This window comes from Phalacrocorax aristotelis, chromosome 26 (assembly GCF_949628215.1).
Source record: "Phalacrocorax aristotelis chromosome 26, bGulAri2.1, whole genome shotgun sequence".
Lineage (NCBI taxonomy): Eukaryota > Metazoa > Chordata > Aves > Suliformes > Phalacrocoracidae > Phalacrocorax > Phalacrocorax aristotelis.
The window spans coordinates 884965-900965 of NC_134301.1; the positions used below are offsets into that span (position 1 = coordinate 884965).

Here is a 16001-nt window from a genome sequence, read left to right on the forward strand (position 1 = left end):
AATTTTGGTGGTAAACAAGCTACTTAAGGAGCGAATCCCACTCCCCCTTACCTGGCAGGAGGCGCCACAGCTTCCTGAAGCCGAGCCAGAGACTCTGCCATAAGAGCGCTTTTTTGCCAAGGAACGCACGCTGTGGAGCTCTCCTACCCCGGGGCCTGTGGGCACCCATCTCTTTTCCCCCAGCCCTTTCAGCACTCCCTCATTTTCCTGCTTAACCTCGTGCAGCCAGGACACCATGTGGGCAGAGTGCTTTTCCACCTGCAAAACAACCGGCGTATCACCCTCGTCCCTCTCGATGCCTCTCGCTCTCTGCGCCTCATTTTCACCGGAGGCAGGCTCCAAAGTTCACAATGTCCAAGAACTGCTCCCACACAAAAGGTGCCAGCACTGAAAGCTATTGCTGGGCCTCAGCAGCCCTTGGCAGCCCTTTCACAGCCGCACCAACAGTGGGGCTCTGCGCCTGCCTAGCCTCCCAAAACTCCAAGCGTTCTCTCCCTCTCTGGCTCTCATTTTCACCAGGGACCATGGGTGTGTGCACGTGCACGGGCGGCCACACCGCGTGGGCTCCAGCACAGGGCTCAAGCATCCATCCCCAACGGGATCCAGCATCCAGCCCCGAGGCGGAACCACAGCCCAGGAAGGGGAAACATAAAGAGCAGCCCTCTGCTCTAGCCCCCGCAGGCACTGTGCTTGCGGGCTCCCAAGAGCAATGGGGTCTCCCTCTTGCTCAGAGCGCAGCTGCGGCACGCGGGGGGACAGCAGGAGGAAGGGGTGGGGGCAGGGGGCAGGCAGGCAGTGACCCACGTGCTTCAGCTGCACCCTTGGAGCGGCTGCGTGCAGCGGCGCCGCGTTCAGGGCTTGGCAGGTCGGGTGGCTCCAGCCTCCACGCGACAGGGCCTCTGCCCTCGGAGGGCAAACCTGCGAGCGGCTGGAGAAGCTGGCAGGGAGCAGCCGGGGCCGTGCCAGGACATTGCGTTTTGCACACCGGGCAAACGAATGCGCTTTTTGGGATAACAATCCCACGGTGGCGCTGAGCACCCTCCTCTCAGACCTGGCACGCTTTCGGCCCTTTTGAGTGAGTTTCTGAGCCCCTTTGTGCCCTACGCGGCTGCCTGCAGCCTCCCTTTGCAGGCGCCGGCCGTGGAGGTCCTTGCCTTGCGCAGGAGACTGAATTGGACCGAAGCGTGCTTGTCTGTGAAAACTGGCAACTTTATTTCCAGAACTAAGTCACCTTCAGCGTTTGCGGGCACTCGAGGAGCACGGGCAGGACAGAGCAGGCCTTAGACACTGAGGCGGCCGTTGCAGCAGCAGGCGTTGCCCCAGGGGGAAACGGTCGTGGTACACCGCAGCCTGCGCTGCGTGCTCTTCATGCTGCTGCTCAAGCCCTTTTTCCCCTCAGGACCTGCAGGAGCTCCTGCAGCACATTAAAGAATTCCACCAGCTTCTGGCGTGGAAATGGGCAGGGCGTAAACCTGCCCGGTTGCGTTGGTGTTGGCCTCGGCCTCTGAAAGGGGGTTGAGGTGAAGCCTGGCCGTGGCGCTGGAGTAGCCGTTACTGCTGGGCGCAGGCCCATCTGCACCGAGATCCAGTCGTAAAAGTGCTGAGTGGAGGTGTAGACTCCGGGCTGTTTTGCTCTGGCACAGCCTTTCCCCCAGCTCGTCACTCCGACAAGCCAGAAGTAGTCCGCGTTGTTGTCTTTGCAGACGAGAGGACCACCGCTGTCACCCTGCAGCGGAGGATTAAGAGCGGCTTAGGGTGGTGTTGGGTGGCCTCTGCCAGCACTGTGGCTGTCTCCTCCTGTCTCTCAGCACCTGCCGGAGCTGTATGTAGCGCAGAGCACGGCTCTGCTGAGGCGCTGGAGCCTAGAGAAGCTTTTCTAGGAAGGGGCGATGGGCCTGCAAGGCAGGGCTCTCATCTCATCTCTCCCCTCTGATGCTGGGTATGTGGCAGGCGGCTGTTGCAGGACCGGGATGTGCCAAGAGCATTGGCTGGGCTTTCTGGGCAGAGTCGCAGGCCTCCGGGACAAGGGGGGCACTGGGCAGGGACGTGCAGCTGGGGAAGGGGAGGTGAGCGCCAGCCCCAAGAGCGGTGGGAGGGTGACCTGGCAAGCAAAGCGCACGCCAGGGTACGCCTGGGCGGTGGTGCCAGGGCTGCCTGTGCTGCTGGGGCTTGACTTGTAGCGCGCTCCCACCTGGCAGGTGTCGATGCCACCCTGCGCATAGCCGGCACACAAGTTGTGGCTGTGGATGGCCCCTCTATACCACCAGCTGCTGTTGCAGAGGTTGACGTCAATGAGGCGGACCTTGGCCTCCTGCAGGACATCAGTCGAGCCTCCAGCTGTGAGCAGAGAAAGGAATTAAGACCCAGCAGCTGGCTGCCAGTTCTCCCCCCCTCTCGGGGTGAACCCCTTCCCTAGGGCTTGGCTTTGCATCCTGAGAGGCATCGTACCGCTGTGTCCCTTCGGTCTTGCTTTGGGTAAAGGGTCAGGCCCGCCTCTCTCTAGGCGTACGTCCCCACAGCCTGACTCCGGCTTTCGCCTCTGCTGCCCGGAAGCCCAAGCCCGGTCTCCCCAGCGTGCCAAGCCTGCCCTCAGGACACGAGTACTCGTTGGGAACTCACATCTTGCAGTCGTGGAACCCCAGCCACTGATGTAGCAGGCTGTCATCTCTGACACTCTCAGCGAGGCGTCAGGCACACAGGCAAGCTGTATGTAGGAGCTGCACTGGACAGGCTGGTCCAATTCCAGCAACGCAATGTCGTTCCTCTCCGAGACACTAGTGTAGTGTTCGTGAGCCAGGAGCCGCTTAATATTGCGCACTTGGGCCTCGGGGCCCAGCTGAGTCAACCGAGTGGCCCCGATCACCACGCGCCACATGGTGATGTGCCTGGAAGGCAGATGGAGAGAGAGGTGAGGGGAGCAGAGCCACGTGCTGCAGCAGTCCAGCAGCTCCCTGCCTTCTGCTTGCCCGGGGAGAGCGGGAAGCAGCGCTACGGAGGGTGCGACTGCCCTGGCACGCCTTAGGCTGCAGGAACGTCAAGCTGGAGGCTGCTAGGAAGCAGCGGCACGAGCCCAGCCTTGTCCTGAGCAGTGTCTCAGGAGGGCTCTGCAGTGCCCAGGCACTGGGCGTACTGGCAAGGAAGCGGGATGGGAGTAGCACGTGGTGCTGCGGATGTGGTACCTGCCGGTGGTGTGGGGCTGTCCCCATTGCCTGGTCCTCCTTACCTAGCCTTGATGAAGCAGTGGGCTGCTGTGAGGACCCACTGTGGGCTGATGAGGGACCCTCCGCATATATGCCCCGTGCCTGTTTTCCCAGGATCCTGGATGCTGACGATCCAGGGCCAGGCCCCTGGCTGGGCGTCTGTGCCGCCCACGACGCGCGACGTGCCGTAGTGAGAAGCCATGGGCCGGAGCCCGCAGGTCCCTCTGTAACCAGAAACTCCTTACTGTCCCGCTGGCTGGCTGGCTGGCTGCTGTTGAGGCTGAATGTCAGCCGCCTTCCCTCCCCACAAGGCGCTGCATGGCCAGCAGGGCCAGGGAACGCCGTGGGGCGTGAGTCCGTCCGCCCCAGTTCCTGTTGTAGCCCTGTAGGCGAGTTGTGCCAGCAGCCTGGGTGCCGGCGAGGAAAGGAGGCTCCCACATAGGGCTCGGGAAGCTGTGGGGCGGTCACAGAGGACAAGCGGGCACCCTCCAGTGAACGCCCTAAGGGGTGCCCCAGCTCCCTCCCCGAGCCTCGGGCCACTTACCCACAGTTGTCCCATGTGCCGTACACAGGCCAGCACACGGCCAGCAGGACCAGGACGGCCAGCAAAGCCATTGCCGACAGCGGCACGTGGCAGCTGCAAGACCGGAGGGCTCGTCGCCACCAGTGCAGCAGGCGACGTAGTGCCCGCAGTGCTCGCGCTGCCTGCGGAGCCCTCGGCCCTGGGGCTGATGTCACAGAGTCGCTGGTTCCGGGCACTGGGCGTGGTGGGCTCTCGGGGAGGCGGGGGGGAGTCATGGCGGGTTCAGAGCAGGAGGGGATGCAGAACCTGGGATCGGACACCCCCGACAGGGCCCCGTGGAATGCTCTGCTTGCAGGGTGAGGGTGTGCAGGCCCCCCCGTGGCAGGCAGCAGCGCCTGGCTCTGAGCACTGCCTGCTAAAACCTAGCAGGAAAAACCCACTGGGGCTCTGTGCCTGCCTAGCCTCCCAAACACCCGAACGCTCTCTCCGCCTCTGCGCCTCATTTTCACCGGAGGCAGGCTCCAAAGTTCACAATGTCCAAGAACTGCTCCCACACAAAAGGTGCCAGCACTGAAAGCTATTGCTGGGCCTCAGCAGCCCTTGGCAGCCCTTTCACAGCCGCACCAACAGTGGGGCTCTGCGCCTGCCTAGCCTCCCAAAACTCCAAGCGTTCTCTCCCTCTCTGGCTCTCATTTTCACCAGGGACCATGGGTGTGTGCACGTGCACGGGCGGCCACACCGCGTGGGCTCCAGCACAGGGCTCAAGCATCCATCCCCAACGGGATCCAGCATCCAGCCCCGAGGCGGAACCACAGCCCAGGAAGGGGAAACATAAAGAGCAGCCCTCTGCTCTAGCCCCCGCAGGCACTGTGCTTGCGGGCTCCCAAGAGCAATGGGGTCTCCCTCTTGCTCAGAGCGCAGCTGCGGCACGCGGGGGGACAGCAGGAGGAAGGGGTGGGGGCAGGGGGCAGGCAGGCAGTGACCCACGTGCTTCAGCTGCACCCTTGGAGCGGCTGCGTGCAGCGGCGCCGCGTTCAGGGCTTGGCAGGTCGGGTGGCTCCAGCCTCCACGCGACAGGGCCTTTGCCCTCGGAGGGCAAACCTGCGAGCGGCTGGAGAAGCTGGCAGGGAGCAGCCGGGGCTGTGCCGGGCGGTGGCTGTGGGGTCAGCAGAGGCGGGGCCCTGGGGACAGGGCCAGCGGCTACGAGATTGCTAGAATGAGACCCGTGGGAGCGACCAGCAACGGGGCCATGGGGAGCGCACCGCTGGGGATGGGGACGAGGAGCCACAGGGCTGTGGGACCACCAGCGATGAGAGCCTGGGCAGGCGGGGAGACCAAGGTCATGGGGACTTTGGGGAGGGAGAAGGACACAGGGTTGGGTGCTGTGGCGTGGGATGGGCCGCGTGGGGTCCATAGGGGCTGTAAGGTGAGAGGGCAGGTGAGTACCTGCAGGGTTGTGGGGAGCTGTGGGGAGGAAGGCAGTGGAGCATGCGGGGGCCATGGGGCTGGCCTGCGAGGAAATGTGTCCCCAGTTCCTTGTCCCTCAGTACTCTCAGACTCACTTACAGGGGCTGGCCAGGACATTGCTAAAGGGTTGCCAGCCTCCAATGGTGGAGAATAAAATCTACCGTGGCCTGAGAAGACGGTGGTTCTGCCTGGTTCTACAGTGGCATCAATACCGTGCGGGGACGGAGGGAAGGAGGGACGGCAGCTGAGGCTGGCACGCAGGGACCCAGCTTGCGGCAGGCGGCGGGGTGGCACCCAGTGCCTAGCAGCTGAGACTGGCCCTGGCCTCGAGGGTATGCAGGGACTGGCGTGTGGGGCAAGACCCTCTCCGCGTGCCCCAACGAACACACCCCAGTACATGGAGGTTCAGGTAGAAAAGGCTTTATTGAGGGTGGGGGGCTGTCAGAAGGGCAGCGGCCCGTCCATGACCCTGGGGAAGATCTTCCCCAGTGCAATTGCCTGGTCGATGTTGGTCTCACACAGCACATGCAACAGCAGGCGGTGGAAGAGCTCGGGGTCGTACCAGGAGGCGTAGAGGACAACAGCAGCCAGAGCAAAGCCGACAGCCAGCTGCAGGCTGACCAAGAGCAGGATGAGCGTCCTGTGGGGCAGAAGAGGGATGGGAGGCAGGACAGGCTGGATGCATCCCAACCAGATCCTGCCTATGGGATGCAGGGTGTGTTCTGGGAGCCCCACAGCCTGCTTCCCCCGCCATTTCTCATTGCTCCCCAGGGCAGGGTGGTGCACGAGACGCCGCAAGCCCAGGAAAGAGCCCTGGCTCAGGGAAAAGCGACGCTGAGCACTTCCCAGCTGCAAAGCCCACAGCCAGCCAGCTGCTCCCCAGCTTGTGAGCCCTGCTGGCTGGAGCAGGGGTCCGGCCCATGCCAGCCGCTGCCCGGGAGCGGGCCCCACGGCACCCACTGGGGACACTCACTGCAGCCAATAAATGAAGCCGCGTCTCCTCGCCAGCATGTCCCTCTCCTGCAGGTCAACACAGAGCAAGGACGCTTGTCACACCCTGCAGCGCAGCCGGGACAGCTGGAGTTGCTCGGTGCCACTGGCCTCTGCCTCATGCAGGAGCATAGCCCGTGCGTGGCTGTGACCTCCATGGACCCCAGTTCCCAGGGAGACCCCGCTGGCCAGGGCAGGGGCTGGCACAGGCATCCCCCTTACCAGCTGTGCTTCCACCAGCTCCGGCAGTGTAGTCCCCGGCACCTCTGCCTCCTTCTTCCTCTGCTGCTGGCTGCAGGCAACAGGGCATGGTTGGACGAGTTACAGACCTCCAGGGCCATGCATTGGGTCCCCTTCCAACCATACAGCACCCCAGGAAGGCAGGGAATGGGCTCCCCTGTCACACCGTGTGCTGCACATACCCCCCACACCATTGCCTGGCTCCAGCACTGGCAGCCCCATCGCTCTGGGTGCTGCAGAGACCACCCTAGACACCTGTGTGGGGCGAGGGGCCCAACTCACCACATCTCCTCCTCCTCCAGTGCCTCTTCAAGACTTTTTATTTGCTGACGCAGCACCTGGGAGAAGGAAGGTTCTGAGTCCCGGAGTCCGCTGCCACCCTTCTCCAGCCCTCCCACCCCGGGGCCTGTGGGCACCCATCTCTTTTCCCCCAGCCCTTTCAGCACTACCTCAGTCCCCTGGTTAAACTCCTGCAGCCAGGACACCATGTGGGCAGAGTGCTTTTCCACCTGCAAAACCACCGGCGTATCACCCTCGTCCCTCTCCAGCCCCAGGGCCATGCCCACTTGCTGCCCCACTGCCCCAGGGCACTGGGAGACCGGGCAAATCACAGGGCCACGCATGGCAAAGGGATGGACACCCCCATATCCTGGGAAAAATGTCCTCCCAGTCACGCTTCTGCCCGCAGCCGCTGGCCAAGCGGAGCGAGGTGACCCTCCTTGAGCAGCGGGGCTGGACGAGACAAGATGACCTCCAGCGGTCCCTTCAAACCGCCGAGCCCCAGCCTGCGCAGCTCTGGTACGTGGGCAGAGGAGAGGACAGCAGCCTTACTGCTGAGCATCTGCAGGGCATCGTGCGTGCCCTGATGGTTCTCCTCCTGCATGCGGAAAGGAGAGCAGGGGCTCAGGGTCTGCAGAAACACCTCTTGGTCACCTGCAAGTGCTCCTCTCAGCCAGGAGCAGCCACCAGGCACCCGGGCACTCTCACGAGTGCACTCCCCTCCGCATTATGGCCCACACAGCTCCCCTCGGGCACTGCCTTCTCCCTCGTGCCCCCTCTCTTCTCCGGCCTCGCAGGCACCGGCCGGGGGGCGCCAGGCAGGGGCACCCTCAGGCCTCACTCTGCACACGGCCCACCTCTGACCACACCCTGCACCCAACACCCCCTGCAAGCACCACCTACCCACCCCTGCTCAACCACCCTCCTATAGGGTGCAGCAGCCAATCAGCGCCCTCCGGCCTTCTGCTCTACCAACGAGCAAGCAGCTCCTGCTGCAAGGGGCGGGGTCGGTTGCGAGCGCCCTGTGCTGCGTGGCCGCTCACACACCCATCATGGCTCCTCACAGCCGGCCCCGCCCCGTCGGCAGTGCTCCCGGGGCCCGCAGCGGCGGCAGTCACACCGGCCTCGCCCCCTCCTGGCTGCCCTCCCCCACGCCCCCCTCTGCTGCATTTGAGCCCTGCTCAGGCTCCTCTGCACGCCTTTCTGCCTTTGCTCGCTCGCGGGAGAGCAAACCTCTGCCACAGCACCGCTCTCGGGCTGAAACGGGAACAATCTCCAGCAGGAACCACCGGAAGGAGCAAACCGGCCTTGCCGGTGCTCGGTGCAACCGGCTGGACTTAGTTTTCCCTGTGAATTGTCCCCAGCTGCCTTGCTATGTTCTTCTGTGGTGTCACCACTCCCGGGTGGGGAGGCAACAAGTCCCCACCCTCAGCCTCCCCCCTGTTTGGGGGGAACAGCTCCCCACCATCGCCCTCCGCCCAGACTGTGGCAGGCAGAATAACTCCCTCCCATTGCCCAAATCCCTCGAAAATGCCCCCCAGCCACACCTGACCCCAAGTAGGCTGACTTGCCCAGCATCATGAGTGTGGGGCCTGGCCAGGGACCGGGCCAGGGGGGTTCTGGAGGAAGCAGGACCTTGAGGGGAATAGGTACCTGGGGTACCTGAAAGGAGCGGGCTTTCTGGGGGCAGCTGGCGGGATCAGGAGGGTCTGGGTAGGGGGAACAGCGGGGGCTGGGGGTGTCTGGAGAGAACTGAGATGATGGGGTGCCTGCCGAGAAGTGAAGGCAATGGAGGGTGTGCAGGGGGGACCTGAGGAGAAGGAGGGAGGGACCGTGAGAGGAACTGAAGGGAGTCGATGTGTCTGAAGAGGGGAGCTGAGGGGTCGGGGTCTGCAGGGGGGAACTGACGGGTGTGGGCTTTGACTGAAGCCTAGAGCATTACTAGGGAGAAGATGTGGATCTTCACGTCCCCCTTAGCGTGGGTCCCATGCGTACACACTCTGGCAACAATAATCAGGGTGACACGGGAATGGCCACGCAGCTACGCCCCGGTTGCGTCACAGGCATCCCACAAAGCCCGGCAAGTTGGTGCTCTCTGGGTGTGGCCTACATCTACATGCAGCCCAGCTCTAGAGGACACCGAGGTGGCTCAACACCCTGCGGCTCTTCCCGAGTGACCTCCCCAGGGTGGCAGGCTGAAGCGTGGAGCACTTTGGCAGAAGGTGCCTTTGCTGCCTGCATACCTCTCGGAGAGCCAGGGGGGTGAGACGGACACCTGGAGGATGCTCTGCTGAATGTGGCTGGGTTAAAGAGCCCAACCTTCGGGTCGGGCTCTCTCCAAAGTGACTCAAAGAAGCAAGAAATTCTGCCAGCTCTCCCGTGGGACAATCTCCTTTGGGAAGGCCTGACAGTGCTCCTCGTGCTTGCTCCGGCAGACCATCTCACCAAAGTGTCAATTTTGGTGGTAAACAAGCTACTTAAGGAGCGAATCCCACCCCCCCTTACCTGGCAGGAGGCGCCACAGCTTCCTGAAGCCGAGCCAGAGACTCTGCCATAAGAGCGCTTTTTTGCCAAGGAACGCACGCTGTGGAGCCCCCCTACCCCGGGGCCTGTGGGCACCCATCTCTTTTCCCCTAGCCCTTTCAGCACTCCCTCATTTTCCTGCTTAACCTCGTGCAGCCAGGACACCATGTGGGCAGAGTGCTTTTCCACCTGCAAAACAACCGGCGTATCACCCTCGTCCCTCTCGATGCCTCTCGCTCTCTGCGCCTCATTTTCACCGGAGGCAGGCTCCAAAGTTCACAATGTCCAAGAACTGCTCCCACACAAAAGGTGCCAGCACTGAAAGCTATTGCTGGGCCTCAGCAGCCCTTGGCAGCCCTTTCACAGCCGCACCAACAGTGGGGCTCTGCGCCTGCCTAGCCTCCCAAAACTCCAAGCGTTCTCTCCCTCTCTGGCTCTCATTTTCACCAGGGACCATGGGTGTGTGCACGTGCACGGGCGGCCACACCGCGTGGGCTCCAGCACAGGGCTCAAGCATCCATCCCCAACGGGATCCAGCATCCAGCCCCGAGGCGGAACCACAGCCCAGGAAGGGGAAACATAAAGAGCAGCCCTCTGCTCTAGCCCCCGCAGGCACTGTGCTTGCGGGCTCCCAAGAGCAATGGGGTCTCCCTCTTGCTCAGAGCGCAGCTGCGGCACGCGGGGGGACAGCAGGAGGAAGGGGTGGGGGCAGGGGGCAGGCAGGCAGTGACCCACGTGCTTCAGCTGCACCCTTGGAGCGGCTGCGTGCAGCGGCGCCGCGTTCAGGGCTTGGCAGGTCGGGTGGCTCCAGCCTCCACGCGACAGGGCCTTTGCCCTCGGAGGGCAAACCTGCGAGCGGCTGGAGAAGCTGGCAGGGAGCAGCCGGGGCCGTGCCAGGACATTGCGTTTTGCACACCGGGCAAACGAATGCGCTTTTTGGGATAACAATCCCACGGTGGCGCTGAGCACCCTCCTCTCAGACCTGGCACGCTTTCGGCCCTTTTGAGTGAGTTTCTGAGCCCCTTTGTGCCCTACGCGGCTGCCTGCAGCCTCCCTTTGCAGGCGCCGGCCGTGGAGGTCCTTGCCTTGCGCAGGAGACTGAATTGGACCGAAGCGTGCTTGTCTGTGAAAACTGGCAACTTTATTTCCAGAACTAAGTCACCTTCAGCGTTTGCGGGCACTCGAGGAGCACGGGCAGGACAGAGCAGGCCTTAGACACTGAGGCGGCCGTTGCAGCAGCAGGCGTTGCCCCAGGGGGAAACGGTCGTGGTACACCGCAGCCTGCGCTGCGTGCTCTTCATGCTGCTGCTCAAGCCCTTTTTCCCCTCAGGACCTGCAGGAGCTCCTGCAGCACATTAAAGAATTCCACCAGCTTCTGGCGTGGAAATGGGCAGGGCGTAAACCTGCCCGGTTGCGTTGGTGTTGGCCTCGGCCTCTGAAAGGGGGTTGAGGTGAAGCCTGGCCGTGGCGCTGGAGTAGCCGTTACTGCTGGGCGCAGGCCCATCTGCACCGAGATCCAGTCGTAAAAGTGCTGAGTGGAGGTGTAGACTCCGGGCTGTTTTGCTCTGGCACAGCCTTTCCCCCAGCTCGTCACTCCGACAAGCCAGAAGTAGTCAGCGTTGTTGTCTTTGCAGACGAGAGGACCACCGCTGTCACCCTGCAGCGGAGGATTAAGAGCGGCTTAGGGTGGTGTTGGGTGGCCTCTGCCAGCACTGTGGCTGTCTCCTCCTGTCTCTCAGCACCTGCCGGAGCTGTATGTAGCGCAGAGCACGGCTCTGCTGAGGCGCTGGAGCCTAGAGAAGCTTTTCTAGGAAGGGGCGATGGGCCTGCAAGGCAGGGCTCTCATCTCATCTCTCCCCTCTGATGCTGGGTATGTGGCAGGCGGCTGTTGCAGGACCGGGATGTGCCAAGAGCATTGGCTGGGCTTTCTGGGCAGAGTCGCAGGCCTCCGGGACAAGGGGGGCACTGGGCAGGGACGTGCAGCTGGGGAAGGGGAGGTGAGCGCCAGCCCCAAGAGCGGTGGGAGGGTGACCTGGCAAGCAAAGCGCACGCCAGGGTACGCCTGGGCGGTGGTGCCAGGGCTGCCTGTGCTGCTGGGGCTTGACTTGTAGCGCACTCCCACCTGGCAGGTGTCGATGCCACCCTGCGCATAGCCGGCACACAAGTTGTGGCTGTGGATGGCCCCTCTATACCACCAGCTGCTGTTGCAGAGGTTGACGTCAATGAGGCGGACCTTGGCCTCCTGCAGGACATCAGTCGAGCCTCCAGCTGTGAGCACAGAAAGGAATTAAGACCCAGCAGCTGGCTGCCAGTTCTCCCCCCCTCTCGGGGTGAACCCCTTCCCTAGGGCTTGGCTTTGCATCCTGAGAGGCATCGTACCGCTGTGTCCCTTCGGTCTTGCTTTGGGTAAAGGGTCAGGCCCGCCTCTCTCTAGGCGTACGTCCCCACAGCCTGACTCCGGCTTTCGCCTCTGCTGCCCGGAAGCCCAAGCCCGGTCTCCCCAGCGTGCCAAGCCTGCCCTCAGGACACGAGTACTCGTTGGGAACTCACATCTTGCAGTCGTGGAACCCCAGCCACTGATGTAGCAGGCTGTCATCTCTGACACTCTCAGCGAGGCGTCAGGCACACAGGCAAGCTGTATGTAGGAGCTGCACTGGACAGGCTGGTCCAATTCCAGCAACGCAATGTCGTTCCTCTCCGAGACACTAGTGTAGTGTTCGTGAGCCAGGAGCCGCTTAATATTGCGCACTTGGGCCTCGGGGCCCAGCTGAGTCAACCAAGTGGCCCCGATCACCACGCGCCACATGGTGATGTGCCTGGAAGGCAGATGGAGAGAGAGGTGAGGGGAGCAGAGCCACGTGCTGCAGCAGTCCAGCAGCTCCCTGCCTTCTGCTTGCCCGGGGAGAGCAGGAAGCAGCGCTACGGAGGGTGCGACTGCCCTGGCACACCTTAGGCTGCAGGAACGTCGAGCTGGAGGCTGCTAGGAAGCAGCGGCACGAGCCCAGCCTTGTCCTGAGCAGTGTCTCAGGAGGGCTCTGCAGTGCCCAGGCACTGGGCGTACTGGCAAGGAAGCGGGATGGGAGTAGCACGTGGTGCTGCGGATGTGGTACCTGCCGGTGGTGTGGGGCTGTCCCCGTTGCCTGGTCCTCCTTACCTAGCCTTGATGAAGCAGTGGGCTGCTGTGAGGACCCACTGTGGGCTGATGAGGGACCCTCCGCATATATGCCCCGTGCCTGTTTTCCCAGGATCCTGGATGCTGACGATCCAGGGCCAGGCCCCTGGCTGGGCGTCTGTGCCGCCCACGACGCGCGACGTGCCGTAGTGAGAAGCCATGGGCCGGAGCCCGCAGGTCCCTCTGTAACCAGAAACTCCTTACTGTCCCGCTGGCTGGCTGGCTGGCTGCTGTTGAGGCTGAATGTCAGCCGCCTTCCCTCCCCACAAGGCGCTGCATGGCCAGCAGGGCCAGGGAACGCCGTGGGGCGTGAGTCCGTCCGCCCCAGTTCCTGTTGTAGCCCTGTAGGCGAGTTGTGCCAGCAGCCTGGGTGCCGGCGAGGAAAGGAGGCTCCCACATAGGGCTCGGGAAGCTGTGGGGCGGTCACAGAGGACAAGCGGGCACCCTCCAGTGAACGCCCTAAGGGGTGCCCCAGCTCCCTCCCCGAGCCTCGGGCCACTTACCCACAGTTGTCCCATGTGCCGTACACAGGCCAGCACACGGCCAGCAGGACCAGGACGGCCAGCAAAGCCATTGCCGACAGCGGCACGTGGCAGCTGCAAGACCGGAGGGCTCGTCGCCACCAGTGCAGCAGGCGACGTAGTGCCCGCAGTGCTCGTGCTGCCTGCGGAGCCCTCGGCCCTGGGGCTGATGTCACAGAGTCGCTGGTTCCGGGCACTGGGCGTGGTGGGCTCTCGGGGAGGCGGGGGGGGGAGTCATGGCGGGTTCAGAGCAGGAGGGGATGCAGAACCTGGGATCGGACACCCCCGACAGGGCCCCGTGGAATGCTCTGCTTGCAGGGTGAGGGTGTGCAGGCCCCCCCGTGGCAGGCAGCAGCGCCTGGCTCCGAGCACTGCCTGCTAAAACCTAGCAGGAAAAACCCACTGGGGCTCTGTGCCTGCCTAGCCTCCCAAACACCCAAACGCTCTCTCCGCCTCTGCGCCTCATTTTCACCGGAGGCAGGCTCCAAAGTTCACAATGTCCAAGAACTGCTCCCACACAAAAGGTGCCAGCACTGAAAGCTATTGCTGGGCCTCAGCAGCCCTTGGCAGCCCTTTCACAGCCGCACCAACAGTGGGGCTCTGCGCCTGCCTAGCCTCCCAAAACTCCAAGCGTTCTCTCCCTCTCTGGCTCTCATTTTCACCAGGGACCATGGGTGTGTGCACGTGCACGGGCGGCCACACCGCGTGGGCTCCAGCACAGGGCTCAAGCATCCATCCCCAACGGGATCCAGCATCCAGCCCCGAGGCGGAACCACAGCCCAGGAAGGGGAAACATAAAGAGCAGCCCTCTGCTCTAGCCCCCGCAGGCACTGTGCTTGCGGGCTCCCAAGAGCAATGGGGTCTCCCTCTTGCTCAGAGCGCAGCTGCGGCACGCGGGGGGACAGCAGGAGGAAGGGGTGGGGGCAGGGGGCAGGCAGGCAGTGACCCACGTGCTTCAGCTGCACCCTTGGAGCGGCTGCGTGCAGCGGCGCCGCGTTCAGGGCTTGGCAGGTCGGGTGGCTCCAGCCTCCACGCGACAGGGCCTTTGCCCTCGGAGGGCAAACCTGCGAGCGGCTGGAGAAGCTGGCAGGGAGCAGCCGGGGCTGTGCCGGGCGGTGGCTGTGGGGTCAGCAGAGGCGGGGCCCTGGGGACAGGGCCAGCGGCTACGAGATTGCTAGAATGAGACCCGTGGGAGCGACCAGCAACGGGGCCATGGGGAGCGCACCGCTGGGGATGGGGACGAGGAGCCACAGGGCTGTGGGACCACCAGCGATGAGAGCCTGGGCAGGCGGGGAGACCAAGGTCATGGGGACTTTGGGGAGGGAGAAGGACACAGGGTTGGGTGCTGTGGCGTGGGATGGGCCGCGTGGGGTCCATAGGGGCTGTAAGGTGAGAGGGCAGGTGAGTACCTGCAGGGTTGTGGGGAGCTGTGGGGAGGAAGGCAGTGGAGCATGCGGGGGCCATGGGGCTGGCCTGCGAGGAAATGTGTCCCCAGTTCCTTGTCCCTCAGTACTCTCAGACTCACTTACAGGGGCTGGCCAGGACATTGCTAAAGGGTTGCCAGCCTCCAATGGTGGAGAATAAAATCTACCGTGGCCTGAGAAGACGGTGGTTCTGCCTGGTTCTACAGTGGCATCAATACCGTGCGGGGACGGAGGGAAGGAGGGACGGCAGCTGAGGCTGGCACACAGGGACCCAGCTTGCGGCAGGCGGCGGGGTGGCACCCAGTGCCTAGCAGCTGAGACTGGCCCTGGCCTCGAGGGTATGCAGGGACTGGCGTGTGGGGCAAGACCCTCTCCGCGCGCCCCAACGAACACACCCCAGTACATGGAGGTTCAGGTAGAAAAGGCTTTATTGAGGGTGGGGGGCTGTCAGAAGGGCAGCGGCCCGTCCATGACCCTGGGGAAGATCTTTCCCAGTGCAATTGCCTGGTCGATGTTGGTCTCACACAGCACATGCAACAGCAGGCGGTGGAAGAGCTCGGGGTCGTACCAGGAGGCGTAGAGGACAACAGCAGCCAGAGCAAAGCCGACAGCCAGCTGCAGGCTGACCAAGAGCAGGATGAGCGTCCTGTGGGGCAGAAGAGGGATGGGAGGCAGGACAGGCTGGATGCATCCCAACCAGATCCTGCCTATGGGATGCAGGGTGTGTTCTGGGAGCCCCACAGCCTGCTTCCCCCGCCATTTCTCATTGCTCCCCAGGGCAGGGTGGTGCACGAGACGCCGCAAGCCCAGGAAAGAGCCCTGGCTCAGGGAAAAGCGACGCTGAGCACTTCCCAGCTGCAAAGCCCACAGCCAGCCAGCTGCTCCCCAGCTTGTGAGCCCTGCTGGCTGGAGCAGGGGTCCGGCCCATGCCAGCCGCTGCCCGGGAGCGGGCCCCACGGCACCCACTGGGGACACTCACTGCAGCCAATAAATGAAGCCGCGTCTCCTCGCCAGCATGTCCCTCTCCTGCAGGTCAACACAGAGCAAGGACGCTTGTCACACCCTGCAGCGCAGCCGGGACAGCTGGAGTTGCTCGGTGCCACTGGCCTCTGCCTCATGCAGGAGCATAGCCCGTGCGTGGCTGTGACCTCCATGGACCCCGGTTCCCAGGGAGACCCCGCTGGCCAGGGCAGGGGCTGGCACAGGCATCCCCCTTACCAGCTGTGCTTCCACCAGCTCCGGCAGTGTAGTCCCCGGCACCTCTGCCTCCTTCTTCCTCTGCTGCTGGCTGCAGGCAACAGGGCATGGTTGGACGAGTTACAGACCTCCAGGGCCATGCATTGGGTCCCCTTCCAACCATACAGCACCCCAGGAAGGCAGGGAATGGGCTCCCCTGTCACACCGTGTGCTGCACATACCCCCCACACCATTGCCTGGCTCCAGCACTGGCAGCCCCATCGCTCTGGGTGCTGCAGAGACCACCCTAGACACCTGTGTGGGGCGAGGGGCCCAACTCACCACATCTCCTCCTCCTCCAGTGCCTCTTCAAGACTTTTTATTTGCTGACGCAGCACCTGGGAGAAGGAAGGGTCTGAGTCCCGGAGTCCGCTGCCACCCTTCTCCAGCCCTCCCACCCCGGGGCCTGTGGGCACCCATCTCTTT

At 63.5% G+C, this 16001-nt stretch overlaps 2 protein-coding genes across 2 annotated transcripts; both read right to left on the reverse strand.

Annotated features, from left to right (window-relative positions):
* Positions 1 to 1182: 1182 nt before the first annotated feature.
* Positions 1183 to 4811, reverse strand: LOC142048671 (acrosin-like). The gene is made up of 5 exons (XM_075075788.1): positions 3745 to 4811; positions 3224 to 3424; positions 2620 to 2885; positions 2192 to 2337; positions 1183 to 1726 (listed from the first exon to the last, which is right to left on the reverse strand). The coding sequence occupies exons 1-5, from the start codon at positions 3996 to 3998 to the stop codon at positions 1379 to 1381; spliced, it is 1215 nt and encodes a 404-aa protein (XP_074931889.1). The 5' UTR covers positions 3999 to 4811; the 3' UTR covers positions 1183 to 1378.
* A 5523-nt stretch (positions 4812 to 10334) lies between these two features.
* LOC142048674 (acrosin-like) lies at positions 10335 to 13045 on the reverse strand. Its single transcript, XM_075075792.1, has 5 exons — positions 12898 to 13045; positions 12377 to 12577; positions 11773 to 12038; positions 11345 to 11490; positions 10335 to 10879 (listed from the first exon to the last, which is right to left on the reverse strand). Exons 1-5 carry the CDS (start codon positions 12966 to 12968, stop codon positions 10532 to 10534), a joined length of 1032 nt encoding a protein of 343 aa, XP_074931893.1. The 5' UTR covers positions 12969 to 13045; the 3' UTR covers positions 10335 to 10531.
* Between the last annotated feature and the right edge of the window lie 2956 nt (positions 13046 to 16001).